Source organism: Neophocaena asiaeorientalis, unplaced genomic scaffold, assembly GCF_003031525.2.
Source record: "Neophocaena asiaeorientalis asiaeorientalis breed wild unplaced genomic scaffold, Neophocaena_asiaeorientalis_V1.1 scaffold681, whole genome shotgun sequence".
NCBI lineage: Eukaryota > Metazoa > Chordata > Mammalia > Artiodactyla > Phocoenidae > Neophocaena > Neophocaena asiaeorientalis.
In genome coordinates this window covers 2,158,133-2,174,068 of record NW_020172271.1, presented here as the reverse complement: position 1 = coordinate 2,174,068, position 15,936 = coordinate 2,158,133, and the positions used below count along the sequence as shown (strand labels likewise).

Sequence of the window (15,936 nt, the reverse complement as noted above, 5' to 3'; positions counted from 1 at the left end):
TTTTTTTTTAACATCTTTATTGGAGTATAACTGCTTTACAATGGTGTGTTAGTTTCCGCTGTATAACAAAGTAAATCAGCTATACATAAACATATATCCCCATATCTCCTCCCTCTTGCGTCTCCCTCCCACCCTCCCTATCCCACCCCTCTAGGTGGTCACAAAGCACTGAGCTGATCTCCTTGTGCTATGCGGCTGCCTCCCAGTAGCTATCTATTTTACATCTGGTAGTATATATAAGTCCATGCCACTCTCTCACTTTGTCCCAGCTTACCCTTCCCCCTCCCCGTGTCCTCAGGTCCATTCTCCACGTCTGCGTCTTTATTCCTTGCCTGCCCCTAGGTTCTTCAGAACCATTCATTTTTCTTTTAGATTCCATATATACGTGTTAGCATATGGTATTTGTTTTTCACTTTCTGACTTACTTCACTCTGTATGACAGACTCTAGGTCCATCGACCTCACTACAAATAACTCAATTTTGTTTCTTATGGCTGAGTAATATTCCATTGTATATGTATGCCACATCTTCTTTCTCCATTCATCTGTTGATGGACACTTAGGTTGACTCCATGTCCTGGCTGTTATAAATAGAGCTGCAATGAACATTGTGATACATGACTCTTTTGGAATTATGGTTTTCTCAGGGTATATGCCCAGTAGTGAGATTGCTGGGTCGCATGGTAGTTCTATTTGTAGTTTTTTAAGGAACCTCCATACTGTTCTCCATAGTGGCTGTATCAATTTACATTCCCACCAACAGTGCAAGAAGGTTCCCTTTTCTCCACACCCTCTCCAGCATTTATTGTTTGTAGATTCATTGATGATAGCCATTCTTACTGGTGTGAGGTGATACCTCGTTGTAGTTTTGATTTGCATTTCTCTAATGATTAATGATGTTGAGCATTATTCTGAGGGTTGTCTTTTCATCTTGTTTATGGTTTTCTTTGCTGTGCAAAAGCTTTTAAGTTTCATTAGGTTCCATTTGTTTATTTTTGTTTTTATTTCCATTTCTCTAGGAGGTGGGTCAAAAAGGATCTTGCTGTGATTTATGTCATAGAGTGTTCTGCCTATGTTTTCCTCTAAGAGTTTTATAGTGTCTGGCCTTACATTTAGGTCTTTAATCCATTTTGAGTTTATTTTTCTGTGTGGTGTTAGGGAGTGTTCTAATTTCATTCTTTTACATGTAGCTGTTCAGTTTTCCCAGCACCACTTATTGAAGAGGCTGTCTTTTCTCCATTGTATATTCTTGCCTCCTTTATAAAAAATAAGGTGACCATATGTGCGTGGGTTTATCTCTGGGCTTTCTATCCTGTTCCATTGATCTATATTTCTGTTTTTGTGCCAGTACCATACTGTCTTGATTACTGTAGCTTTGTAGTATAGTCTGAAGTCTGGGAGCCTGATTCCTCCAGCTCCGTTTTTCTTTCTCAAGATTGCTTTGGCTATTCAGGGTCTTTTGTGTTTCCATACAAATTGTGAAATTTTTTGTTATAGTTCTGTTGAAGATGCCATTGGTAGTTTGATAGGGATTGCATTGAATCTGTAGATTGCTTTGGGTAGTATAGTAATTTTCACAATGTTGATTCTCCCAATCCAAGAACAGGGTACATCTCTCCATCTGTGTCATCTTTAATTTCTTTCATCAGTCTCTTATAGTTTTCTGCATACAGGCCTTTTGTCTTCTTAGGTAGGTTTATTCGTAGGTTTTTTATTCTTTTTGTTGTAATGGTAAATGGGACTGTTTCCTTAATTTCTCTTTCAGATTTTTAAAAAAAAAAAAAAAAAAAAAAAATAGTGGTGAGAGTGGACAACCTTGTCTTGTTCCTGATCTTAGTGAAAATGGTTTCAGTTTTTTACCATTGAGGATAATGTTAGCCGTGGGTTTGTCATATATGGCCTTTATTATGTTGAGGTAAGTTCCGTTTATGCCTACTTTCTGGAGGGTGTTTATCATAAATGGATGTTGTATTTTGTCACATCTATTATGTCACAACTTTCTGCATCTATTGATATGATCATATGGTTTTTCTCCTTCAATTTGTTAATATGGTGTATCACGTTGATTGATTTGTGTATATTGAAGAATCCTTGCATTCCTGGAATAAACCCCACTTGATCATGGTGTATGATCCTTTTAATGTGCTGTTGGATTCTGTTTGCTAGTAATTTGTTGAGGATTTTTGTATCTGTGTACGTCAGTGGTACTCACCTGTAGTTTTCTTTCTTTGTGACATCTTTGTTTGGTTTTGGTGATGGTGGCCTCGTATAATGAGTTAGGGAGTGTTCCTCCCTCTGCTATATTTTGGAAGAGTTTGAGAAGGATAGGTGTTAGCTCTTCTCTGAATGTTTGACAGATTGCTCCTGTGAAGCTATCTGGTCCTGGACTTTTGTTTGTTGGAAGATTTTAAATCACAGTCTCAATTTCAGTGCTTGTGATTGGTTTGTTTATATTTTCTATTTCTTCCTGGTTCTGTCTCGGAAGGTTGTGCTTTTCTAAGAATTTGTCCATTTCTTCCAGGTTGTCCATTTTATTGGCATATAGTTGCTTGTAGTAATCTCTCATGATCCCTGTATTTCTGCTGTGTCAGTTGTTACTTCTCCTTTTTCACTTCTAGTTCTATTGATTTGAGTGTTCTCCTTTTTTTTCTTGATTTCTGGCTAATGGTTTATCAATTTTGTTTATCTTCTTAAAGAACCAGCTTTTAGTTTTATTGATCATTGCTATTGTTTCATTCATTTCTTTTTCATTTATTTCTGATCTGATCTTTATGATTTCTTTCCTTCCGCTATCTTTGGGGTTTTTTTGTTCTTCTTTCTCTGATTGCTTTAGGTGTAAGGTTAGGTTGTTTATTTGAGATGTTTCTTGTTTCTTGAGGTAGAATTGTATTGCTCTAAACTTCCCTCTTAGAACTGCTTTTGCTGCATCCCGTAGGTTTTGGGTCATCGTGTTTTCATTGTCATTTGTTTCTAGGTATTTTTTGAGTCCCTCTTTGATTTCTTCAGTGATCTCTTGGTTATTTAGTAGTGTATTGTTTAGCTTCCATGTGTTTGTATTTTTTACAGTTTTTTTCCTGTAATTGATATCTAGTCTCATAGCATTGTGGTCGGAAAACATACTTGGTACGATTTCAATTTTTTAAAATTTACCAGTGCTTTATTTGTGACCCAATAGATGATCTATTCTGGAGAATGTTCCAGGAGCACTTGAGAAGAAAGTGTATTCTGTTGTTTTGGGATGGAATGTCCTATAAATATCAATTAAGTCCATCTTGTTTAATGTATCATTTAAAGCTTGTGTTTCTTTATAGCAAAGCTATACAGGCAAAATCACACAAAGAAGCATACACACACAGACTCACAGAAAGAGAAAATGGAAAAAATATATATGTTAAAAATAAAACAAGGAAGAGAGCAACCAAATCAATAAACAAATCTACCAATGATGGTAAACTCTAAATACTAAACTAAGATAAACATAAAACCAGAAATAAATTAGATGCAGAAAGCAAACCCCCAAGTCTACAGTTGCTTCTGAAGTCCACTGCCTGAGTTTTGGGATGATTCGTTGTCTATTCAGGTATTCCACAGATGCAGGGTACATCAAGTTGATTGTGGAGATTTACCCTGCCACTCCTGAGGCTGCTGGGAGAGATTTCCCTTTCTCTTCTTTGTTCGCACAGCTCCTGGGGTTCAGCTTTGGATTTGGCCTCGCCTCTGCATGTAGGTCGCCTGAGGGCGTCTGTTCTTCACTCAGGACGGAGTTAAAGGAGCAGCTGATTCGGGGGCTCTGGCTCACTCAGGCCGTGGGGAGGGAGGGGTATGGAATGCGGGGTGAGCCTGTGGGGGTAGAGGCCAGCGTAACGTTGCACCAGCCTAGGTGCGCCGTGTGTTCTCCCGGGAAAGTTGTCCCTGGATCACGGGACCCTGGCAGTGGCAGGCTGCACAGGCTTCCCGGAAGGTGGGTGTGGATAGTGACCTGTGCTTGCACACAGGCTTCTTGGTGGCGGTAGCAGCAGCCTTAGCGTCTCATGCCCGTCTCTGGGGTCCGCGCTGATAGCTGCGGCTCGCACCCTTCTCGAGCTCATTTAGGTGGTGCTCTGAATCCCCTCTCCTCGCACACCCAAAACAGTGGTCTCTTGCCTCTTAGGCAGGTCCAGAATTTTCCCCAGACTCCCTCCCGGCTAGCTGTGGGGCACTAGCCCCCTTCAGTCCGTGTTCGCGCAGCCAACCCCAGTCCTCTCCCTGGGGTCTGACCTCTGAAGCCCGAGCCTCAGCTCCCAGCCCCTCCCGCCCCGATGGGTGAGCAGACAAGCCTCTCGGGCTGGTGAGTGCCGATCGGCACCGATCCTCTGTGCGGGAATCTCTCCACTTTGCCCTCCGCACCCCTGTTGCTGTGCTTTCCTCCGTGGCTCTGAAGCTTCCCCCCTGTCACCCCCCGTGTCTGCCAGTGAAGGGGCTTCTAGTGTGTGGAAACTTTTCCTCCTTCACAGCTCCCTCCTAGAGGTGCAGGTCCCGTCCCTATTCTTTTGTCTGTTTTTTCTTTTTTCTTTGGCCCTACCCAGGTACGTGGGGAGTTTATTGTCTTTTGGGAAGTCTGAGGTCTTCTGCCAGCGTTTAGTAGGTGTTCTGTAGGAGTTATTCCACATGTAGATATATTTCTGATGCATTTGTCAGGAGGAAGGGGATGTCCACGTCTCACTCCTCCGCCATCTTGAGGTAGGCTCCCTATTTCAAGTATTTTTATATCACAGGATTGATGACAAATCAACAGTGGCTTGCTTCAGTTTATACATTCACTACCTTTAATCCCAGTAATCCCAGTCTCTTTCCGTCGTACACTTTCCCATAGGTTTAGAGCCTTTTCAGGTTTATCAGTGTTTCATGCCTCTTTCTCTGGAAACAGGTTAGTACATTTCCTAGGTAGTCTCTGCTGTTTGAGGTTGGCATTAGTTATGGCAGAGCTCTTTTATTTATGTTTGAATTCTTCATTTACCTTCAAAATTCAGAAGGATGCACAGTGAAAAATCTAGTTCTTCTTCCAGGAGACTACTGGCGTTACGGCAGGCTTGAATCTCCAGAGGCATTTATCACCTATACAAGCAGACACTCATTTTCTTTTCTTTTCTTTCTTTTTTTAAATTGAAGTATAGTTAATTTACCATGTTGTGTTAGTTTCAAGTGTACAGCAAAGTGATTCAGTTATATGTATTTCAGATTCTTTTCCATGATAGGTTATTATAAGATATTGAGTATATATAGTTCACTGTGCTATACCGTAGACACTCATTTTCGTAAATGGTAGCATAGACTATAAATGTTAGGAATGTGCCTTATTATAGATTCTTAATCTGGGATCTGTGTCCTAAGGACGTCTGTGAACCCTATGAAATTGTTTGCAAAATTTTGTGTAAACATGCATTTTGAAGGGAGGAAGTTATCAGTTTCTTAGGGCAACTTGTGGTTCAGTAGTTGTCAAGAACCATGTGTTATGGCGATTTGACAAGCTTCTGAGCTTTTGTTCCACCATCCCCTCCAGCCCCCTTCTCCCCCATCTCTAATGCCTGGCCACCTTGCCTTCTTTGTGGTCTGCCTGGGACTCCTTAAGTTACCTCTCCAGGCAGCTGCCATGAGTCTTCTTGGCTCCTGTACTTTGAAACACCAGTTCTTGTCTCTTCTTCAGTGGTGCTTTGGCTATCAAAAAGGAAGTTTCTGGATTCTAATTATTTGTCTTTTGCCTCAGCTTGATGATGATGGGCAAGTTGGTACCTCAGCTTCCGTCTGCTGTTTTCCTCCCATGGAAGTGCGGGAAAAAAAGCAGCTCACGGGGTTCTTTCATTTAAGGAAAAACATGCAGTTTTTTTCATCTATAATAAAAAGCATTTTGTTTGAATTAAGAAGGTAGTAAAGCAGTGTTATAGGAAATAGAGACAAATCACCTCAAATTCTATCAACAGCAGTTAGATTCTTGGGATAATGACTAAATAGACAAAATCATGTCTTTTCCATTGGTCCTCTGTCCGTAAGCACAAGTATTGGGTTACTCTATACCTCAGGGTTGTTCAATGAGGATTAAACTAGATAATGCGGAATGTTTAGCATGGGCCTGTAAGCTACTTAACAAATGTTAGCTGTGGTAATCTCTAGTGCTATTTAATTTCTGCTACTACAGACATTTCTCGTACTGTTAGTCCAAGTGCTGAAGATTACACCTCTCTCAGCACTTTTCAAATTTTGGGTGCTAAGTGCTTTTCTTGATCAACATTTTGAATAGTTCTTTCCCTTTCAGTTTTGTGTTGTGTAACAGCTTGCCTGCTTCTAAGAGGAGAAGAGTGTTGACCCTGGTTGGCTAGAGCCAGTCAAGTTCATTTCCCCAGAAGGAAGAAGCAGTGTTGCCTGTAGGGAAGAAGGGTTGGGTTTTAATTTTCTGTTTTGTGGATGAGAATCAAGGCCAGTTGGAGCTTGTTCTGAAGTATCTTAGCTGTAGCCTATGTAACAGTACAATAAAATCTTACCAGAACTATCCCACCTGAAAGAATACCATGTAATCTGATCCCTGCTCTCGTCGGAGTTTCATATATTTATACAGCCTAGTGGTTTTTGTCTCTTCCAGAGCAACTCAGTTTCTCCTAGTAACTCTTCAAAGGTCCCTGTGACATGAAGTATTTGAGAGCTACCGATTTCATCCTTCGTCAGCCACAGTCACTATTTCTGTGTGCAGTAATCTAGTCTCTCCTTGCCCTGCTGTGATTTGGTTTTCCCCCCACCATGCCCTTGAAGGTGCTCTGGCTCAAGTTAGCAGTGACGCCAAGTGGCAACCCAATTCCAGACACCCCCGCCAACCTCCAGGCTTTTATCGAGACCTAGAGATTCTGCCTCTTTCAAAATCTCTCTTCTCGAAACTTCATTACAATTGCTATTGTTCTTTGTTCAACTCTGAGAGAGTGCTTTGTTCAACTCTGGAATATTAAGATAACAGTCTTTCTGCCTTCATTTTCCTTCCCTCTGATTCTTTCTCTGTATGCTCTCAGATGTTTTTGAGATATAATGTCGTTTTTTTTCCCTGGCTCAGTATTACTGCCGGATACTTCAGTGATTCCTCATTACCGCTGGACAAATTTAAATGCCTTAGCCTGGGTTACAATCCCATTTGTGGTTTGACTTTTAGTCTTCTCTTACTGAACCCCTTCTGGGATGCTAAGTCCCAACCCTGAGGAAGTGTTCGGGTCTCCTAACAGGCCACCTGAGTCCTGCCTGCTCATGCCTTGGCTCAACCGCCCCCTCCAGCGGAAGCTCCGTCTCCTCCTTGTGCCCCGGTGATTCATCCTCTGGAGAAGTCACACCTGACATCACCTTTCATCATCCCTTTTTTGTGCTGTCACCCTATTCCATGTTTATGTGTCTCTATATTTGGTTGTCGGCTCCTCGAGGGGAGGGACATCTGTGTTTTTCTGCCTCGTCAGTGCCTGACACAAAGCAGGAATACAGTGAATAATGAGGAAAAGAACCCGAGCGTCTCCTTTTGTGGATCAGTGGATTGTGGAATGTAGCACTACTTTCTCTCTGGCTTTCTGTTGTTTTGGAGCATGTCTAGTTTTGTCACATTCAAACAGAGTCAAGGACATGATTGCTTATTTGCTTCCCTTTGTATCACTGTCCCAAATATCATGCACTTGATTATTCTCCGCCTTCTTTCATATCTGCTTTCAGAGAAACTTAGCTCTCTCCTAAGTCCCGTGACAATAAAAGCAGCTCTGCTGTGTGTCCCCAACCATACTGCCCTGTTCCAGCCTAATCCCCAGCATTGCCTAGCTACTCTACGCAGCCTAGATAACTGCATTGATGGGCACTGTGGGAATTATATATTTATTTCCCACAGATTTCTTGAGCTCTCGTTGTATGTGAAGCTGTATGTTGGTTTCATGCGAAATACAGAAATGAATGTTACAGTCGTTCTACATTCAGTGGAGCTTTTGAAAGTTGGGGTGGTGGCGTGATTGCAGCAGAAAGGGATTAATTACATGCGCAGGTGGGACAGTGGGATGATTGAGCACTGGGCCAAGTACAAAAGTAGCTAGCTTTGAGGGTTTACATTGTTGTGGGATTTAATCTTGTTTCAGTAGTTTAGGAGTCTACCTGGTGCAAAGAAAAGATGGGAATTAAAATTCCACTTGTCGTGGTAGACACCAGAACCTTGCATGGGTCTGGGAGTGGGGAGCAAGCTGCTAGATCACCTGCCATTGGGCATTCTAAAGGGAAGAGGCAGTTTTGAGTCTCAGCTACTTAACAGCCATTGCTTCCTAGGTGGAACTCTGGCACATCATTTGACCAGACCAGTGATTCTTCCTATTGGGTCATCGTGGCCCTAATGTGATGAGCGCTTTGAGTCAGTTTCTGTATACGTAGGGCCGTTCTGGGAGGCTCTGCTGGGACGGCCTTCCCCATTAGGTAGCCTTCTGCTGGCTGTGCTCTGTGTGGACACCTGCGCAGGATTCTCTCCTGGAGTGCTCTGTTGCCCTCGGCAGGAGTGATGCGGTCACTCGCTTTCCCGAATCTTCTAATCGCCTCTCTTCATAGCTTGTATCTTGTCCATTTATTGAATTTGCCTGACTCTGGATGGAACACAACTTGAGAAGGCTGGAATATTAAAGAAGCTAGGTTACCTTTCTCTAGGATAAGGTGTATGTCCTTTTCAGGACCTCCAGTGTAGCTTTCTCTTATTGCCCAGTGACTGACCAGCTGTAAAACATGAGGTCCTGAGAGAAGGGTGCTCCTTCCTCAAGCCTTAAAAGCTTTTAGTAATTCTGCCTAGTTGGTAGAAGTTGGAGGTTTCCCCACAGGGGTTAGCTAGTTCCTTGTGAACTGACCCTTGATAAATGAATTTTTACCGAAATCTTGGCTTCCTTTAGGAGTACTTTGTTTTGTCAGAGCTTTGCATTTAGGAAAGCAGTGTTTTACTGAATTTTAGGTATTAGAGTATTACTCAAAACTGAAGCCTAGCCATTAGATCTATAGCTGAGGATGTTTTTAGAGTAAGTGGATCACAAAAGTGATAAAAATGTATGAGGCTGTGTTAATTGGTTTAGTACTGTTTCTGTGATGTGGCTGGTAGTTGGGCTCATTATCAGTCAACATACTCTTTGGTCACAGTATCTGTTTTCATTATTATGAATGAGGAGAGGGGTAGAAATGGGAGATTAAAATGTGGTGAACTCCATATTGCCATTGAGTGATTGGTTCTTTTGCTTGTTGGCACTTTGAAGAGAGCGCATTAGATGAATGAGGATAAGCTTGTTTTTGTGTCTTCAAGAGCACTTACTCAGGATTAGTTCTTCCTAGAACTATCCACAGTTGTCGTTGTCTAACAGTACTGGTTTTGTGAATGCCAGCCCAGTGGGTTGGTAGACTGCCATATTTAAACTGGCTTCTGGTTTCTGGGAAGTCATGGATGTTTTTCTTCTAGAAAAGCTTCTTGGCTAACCCCATGGAATAATCTTCATGGACTGAAAAGGTTGGCAGGCGCTTCCTTTTCAGGTCACTGATATACTGTTTTGCCTTTACTATGTGTAGTCCATGTTATGTGGCTCCAATTGGTGATAGACATATACCACTCTGCCCTTTTATACGCTGTATCGTTCCTGCACACGAACTTCTGCAGATCATGTGCGCCTTGAGCTCTTACCTCTCCTTCCTCATTTCTGTTCTAAGGGAACTTGGGGCACTGAGCTAGGTCCAGACTGTAAATTCAAGTGCTAGTGACCACTGACTATGGCAGTGCTGCTTCAGAGGAGACATCTCCCTTTGTCTGTACTATCCCAAAGTGATGGGGTAAAACCATCCCTTTTGTATCTGGGTCTTTAATGAGGGACAGGGAAGAACCACCATTGTCAAGCTGATCCCTTACCAGCTAGACAGTAGACAGTAGACAGCAGACAGCTGGAGAGTAGATAGTGATGGGGGTGATGGAGGGGTGGGCATGGGGGGAACTCCTAGTGCTGGTGTCTGGGAAACCATGATGCCTGTTTTTAGGGCTCGTGCTAGTTAAACCAACTGTTCGACCTGCCTTTTTTAGGAGCCCCCTAAGCGTATGATCCATGTTGTGTATGTTTCATTTTTATATTCTCCTCAGGGCCTAGTGCATGGCCAGGCTATTGAAGGAGTGAAGTTGCTTGGATGTTGATTGTGTCGTGTGAGAACTGCCTAGTCCTTGAACACGTTTATTTTATCTTTCAGCCCTGGGCATTTCCTGCTCGAGAGTTCCTTCGGAAGAAGCTGATTGGGAAGGAAGTCTGCTTCACGATAGAAAACAAGACTCCCCAGGGGCGAGAGTATGGCATGATCTACCTTGGAAAAGGTGAGTACCGAGGGGGAAAGGTACATTTTTCTCCAAGTCTGAGGTTCCTCCAAAGACTGGTTTTCGTCTGGCGGAGGTCGCTCTGGGAGGGTTGGCTATAGGTCTCATTGGAAGTGCACAGAGCTCGTGGCACGTAGGTGCCCTGGTACTCCTGCTCCTAGTTTACTCCTGTGCCCGCTTTCCTGGCTTGGTTTAGGTGTGCGTGTAAGCGTAGAATTATTTTCCCCTGTATTTAGGCTGTCAGCCTGTGGAACTCATTGGGTCTGTGCTTCTAGGTCAGATGCTAATTGAATTCCTATAGATTTCCTATTGCATCTTCTGTTTGCTTTATCTATCTTGTGGCTTTTCTTCTCCTCCTAGGGACTCTCTTTAGGAAAGGACGATTTGTTTAGGACTTGTGGTTTTTTGTAAGCCACATGACTTGGAATGGAATGGAAAGAACACAGGCTTTGGAGTGGTGTAGGTGTGGATTCCTGGCTCTTCTACCATGTACTCTTACTTAACCCGTAACTGAACCTTTCTAAGCCCTAGTTTCATTTGTAAGTTATAGAGAGAGTTTAAAGAGATGCTATGTGTAAAGCATCTCACTCCGGCAGAGAATGCACTCAATAAATATGTGTGTGTGCACACATATGCCTGTTGTTTAGCTGGGCCAGATAGCTTATAGGATATTAGGTGTTCTGGTCTTTTTTGCATTAGGTAGAGGGAGAGTAAGATTGCACAATGGAGTTTGAACAGAAATAGGACATTGAAAGAATTGGTAGAATGTTTTCCATAAAGCAGTCAGATAAACGGGAACACTTATATTCATCTGGATTATTTGGGAGCAGACACCTTTTAACGTTTCCTGTGATTCTTGATAAACTGGCCTTCTAACTGAGCTGCTTTAGATAATCTATTTGCCTTGGGTGACTAGTAAGCTGGAAGTAAGCAAGCAGGGTATATGATAAGGCTAACAATATCCTTTTAGGATTCTGATTTTTTTTTTTTTTAAATATTTATTTATTTATTTATGACTGTGTTGGGTCTTCGTTTCTGTGCGAGGGCTTCCTCCAGTTGTGGCAGGCAGGGGCCACTCTTCATCGCGGTGCGCGGGCCTCTCACTATCGCGGCCTCTCTTGTTGCGGAGCACAGGCTCCAGACGCGCAGGCTCAGTAGTTGTGGCTCACGGGCCTAGCTGCTCCGCGGCATGTGGGATCTTCCCAGGCCAGGCTCGAACCTGTGTCCCCTGCATTGGCAGGCAGATTCTCAACCACTGCGCCACCAGGGAAGCCCCTAGGATTCTGATTTTAAGTGTAGAGGTCTTAGACAAGTGAGTTGTGGATGACCTTGGAGCCTTCTTGTCCAATTTACCCAGTAGAGAAACAGCCCTTTTAGCAAATGGCTATCTGCATCCTGATTGGGAAATTATAGAAATATATGGAATCTTTTCAAAAAGAGAAGTAAATAAATGTGCCTTTTACCCATAATTCAGATAATATAGTAGGTAATAAAACACTTGAGCATTATTGTTGGAGGGCTACTGGCTAGAAAGAATGTAAGACAAATAGAAGTGTACTGTCTTCAAAATGCAATTGTTCGAGAATTTCAGTACCCAAGATAATACAATTCTGTAAGAGCTGGTCAATCTTCTGTTATCAGACAAGAGACCTCACTGGACTATAGAACATTTTTTCGGTACAGATATCTCTATGGAGAGACCGCCTATAAGTGTTCATTTAAATAACCTTAGTCTCCCACTATAAAAAAGTCCATTTAAGGTAAGAGGAGCTGACATTTAAAATTGTTTTTAGAAAGTTTGTTTTTCAAATTGATGTAAATTACAGAGTGGATGTAATTTAGCATGTTAACGTACTAGTGTGTTTAATAGAATCTGGCGCATACAAGGTGATTGATAAATAATTACCGAAAGGGGCTTCCCTGGTGGCGCAGTGGTTGAGAGTCCGCCTGCCGATGCAGGGGACACGGGTTCATGCCCCGATCCGGGAAGATCCCCCATGCCACGGAGCGGCTGGGCCCGTGAGCCATGGGCGCTGAGCCTGTGCGTCCGGAGCCTGTGCTCCGCGGCCGGAGAGGCCACAACAGTGAGAGGCCCACGTACCGCAAAAAAAAAAAAAAAAAATTACCGAAAGAATGATTGAAATCATCTACATCTTTCAGTTTTAAAGGCTTAAATGGCTTAAAGTTTAATATTTTCACTCAGATACTTTAACCAACTCTCACTGTCAACTGTAATGAAACAGTGCCTTAACTAATTAATTAGTGTTCATATATTTAGCCTATTTTATGGCTACTCTCTTTTCTGTCTTTTGTTTTTTTTTTGTTTAGAAAAAAGATTTTCTTTTGCTGTATGTAGATAGATAAAGAATTATTTAACTATAGTTGATTTACAATATTGTGTTTCAGGTGTGTAGCTTCAGATTCTTTTCCACTATAGGTTATTATAAGATACCGAATATGGTTTCATGTGCTATACAGTAAATCCCTGTTGTTTATCACGAACCCGTGTCCCCCACATCAGCAGGCGGACTCTCAACCACTGCGCCACCAGGGAAGCCCCGTGGCTACTCTTTTTATGATGGAGGAGAATGACAGAATTTGAGAGTTTGTGGTTAACCCAGAACTTATTAAAAAAAAGAGAGAGATGATTGATTAGTCTTCAACTTTTGGAGAAAATATAGTCACCCACCTGCTCTGAGTACCAGCCCCAATTGTGACTTGATCACAATCATACCTTGGTTAGTAATAAGCAAGCATCAGATCTTTTCCCTACAAATTCCCTGTTTTCAGTATTCTATCCACCACATTTTGTTACCTTCTTTGGGAGTTTGGCCCAGAGAATTGTATTTTTCTCCCTTTTGAAGGAGCAATGAACTCATTTAGAAGTGGGCCAGCCAGCAGCCCTTTCAAAGCGCTCTGTGCCAAGGAGCTGTCCGAGAGCTGTTGCGTTTGCTGTTGACTGGAGATTTTATGGCCGTTCGCCTTGTCTGTACCAGGCCTTCATTCTTTCTACCCCCGACCTCTTGGTACCTTACTGCTCAACTTTCCCCATCATTGTGGAGTCTTTCCTTTTGACTTTCCACTCTGTGGGATTATTCCTGTTGCTTCGAAAGAACCAATGTAATATTTACTGATGTCAGGTAGCTGTGTGTGTGTGTGTGTCTGGCCTTAGCAGTAACCTCAGTGGAAAGGTTCTTGTGATCCACGCTCAGCTTCAGAACCTGAACGTTCTTTGCGTGAACAGCATTCATCTCAACTTTTTTTGTTTTTGGCAGTAGGAACAGGGGCTTATGTGCTTCAGAAATTTGGACAGGGCTAATGGCAAGGCATTTAGGTTGAGTTTGGGGGTGGTATGTAAGCTTGTTGTTGCTTGTGGAAGTCTATGTATAGTGTACTGAATACATAAACCCTAGAGAATTTTATTCTATGCTGACGTTACCTATCAGCTAGACTGCTGTGTTTCAGTTTATCTAGGAGCTTGTTCTCTGCTGTGTTAAAGATTTTTATGTGGTGATTCCCTCATAGCTGTCTTCTTTTATCATTTTGGCTGACAAGCAGAGATTTCAGAGAATACAGAGAGCCTAAAAGCTTTTTCAGCAGTGTGGAAATGCAATTAATGTTTCAAGTGCTCAGGGGGCGTCTTATCAGCTTGTGTTTTATGTTTCACTTCATTTTTCTTGCCTGCTCTGAAGGCTGCCATGTGAGATTGGAAATCGAGATGCTGTCCCCTGCATCTCTGAGACTAGGAGAAAGTGTTTGTCAAATGGTGTGGCTTGCTTGTCTTGGTGGCCTCTTGGAGCAGAGAACAGGACATCCTGAGAGGAACTGGACTTGCCAGTGTGAAACATCGTAGGCAGTCCTAGGTGAATCTGTCTGACTGTCCAGGTGGGGGGGCTGCCTTTTGAATCTGTTGTGTGAATTCCTGCCGTGTGCTTGGCACTGCGCTTGGCGATTTACACACATTTAATTCTCACAAGAACCCATCTCGGCAGGTACTCTTCCCATTTTATAGATGAGTACGTGTATCAAGATGCTGAAAGACCTATTAAACGGCAGAATTCGCATTTGGTGCCAGACCTCTCTTCCTTAGGTCAGTGTTAGTTATCCTTTCCTGGGCTGCTGCATGTGTCTTGCTTCCCTGTCAGTCTCCTGGAGTTCCTGAGATTGCCTTTGGCTCAGGAGATACACGAGAAAATTAGTCCAGAGAAGATTTATAGACCTCTGGGTCCTAGAGACTAGACATTTTGGGGGAGAAGAGGTTTTTCGGAAAACCCAACCCTACCTTGCTGCCTTGTCCCGTTCGCTGGCAGCATCATTCCTTGAAGAGCTATGGGTGAAAGTGGTCCCATGAGAGCTCTCTTGCTATTGGAGCTATTGTTCATGGAGCTATTGGATTTAAACACAAAATTCGCACCTCTTTTTTCCTCCTCAGATACCAATGGGGAAAACATTGCAGAATCTCTGGTTGCAGAGGGCTTGGCCACCCGGAGAGAAGGCATGAGAGCGAACAAGTAAGTGTCCATTACTCTTCTGACTGTCTGACTTCCTCTCACACTACAGTGAGAACTGGGGGAGTCGACTCTACACTGGCTTTGCTGCATTTTCATTCCTGCCCCCGACATAAAATAGGTAATATCTGGTGTTCTCATGGCTTCTAGGATATTCCTGCCCAGATGTACGTGTGTATTTTTCTGAGCGAGGAGGTTACTCAGCATTCATTAGTGGCATTTGATGTGTGTAATTCAAAAACAGACTTGGAGACGAAGCAGTGATGTTCTTATATTCATAAGAATCAGTAGACTTATGCCTTACACCGTAGATGTTGAGTTCCAGAGTATTTATCCATCCATCCCCAAATATTTATTGAGCGTTTACTATATGCCAGGGTGTGTTCTAGACACTGTGAATATAGCAGTGAACAAAGACACTTAGGTTCTGCTAACAATTTAACAGGGAGACAGACAACAAACCAAACAACAAGTAGATGTACGATATTATATGAGGTACAAGGAATAAGTAAATGTAAAATAAAGCACATTGAATAAATCAAATTCCAGGCAAAATCTGCTGATTGGAATCTAGCAAAACTGACAGGGGCTCAATGGTTATGTTTTAAGGTCGGGGAATATTTATCTCTCTCCAAAGCCTTTTAGGCCTGTTTTGGTTTATGGATCTATATATACTTAAGTAATAGGTAAAATGTATTTGTTGTTAATGTCAGTGTGAATTTGTTAGAAATGATTTTTAGGTATGTAAGGTTTATAGTACATATATCATGTTAGGCTCACTCAGTAGGATGGGTTGCAGCTGGCTTTAATTAACACTTTAGTCTCTGAAAAGTCTAAGCTACATCAGTAATTTGGAGGCTAAAGATACTGGGTTTTTTTTGTTGTTGTTGTTTGTTTTTTTATTTTATTTATTTATTTTCTTGAATTTTTGAATTTTATTTTATTTATTTCTTTATACAGCAGGTTCTTATTTGTTATCCATTTTAAACACATCAGTGAATACATGTCAATCCCAATTGCCCAGTTCATCCCCCTGCCCCCCCCCCCCCCCCCAAAAACTCCCCCCCCTTCTTTC

General features: G+C 42.4%; 1 protein-coding gene across 1 annotated transcript in view; it reads left to right on the top strand.

Moving 5' to 3' along the window:
- Positions 1-15,936, top strand: part of SND1 (staphylococcal nuclease and tudor domain containing 1) — a 413,476-nt gene that overhangs the window by 29,471 nt on the left and 368,069 nt on the right. The window contains exons 3-4 of the mRNA XM_024762838.1: positions 10,233-10,353; positions 14,786-14,864. Coding sequence (XP_024618606.1) covers positions 10,233-10,353; positions 14,786-14,864 — 200 coding nt within the window. The remainder of the gene's footprint in view (positions 1-10,232; positions 10,354-14,785; positions 14,865-15,936) is intronic.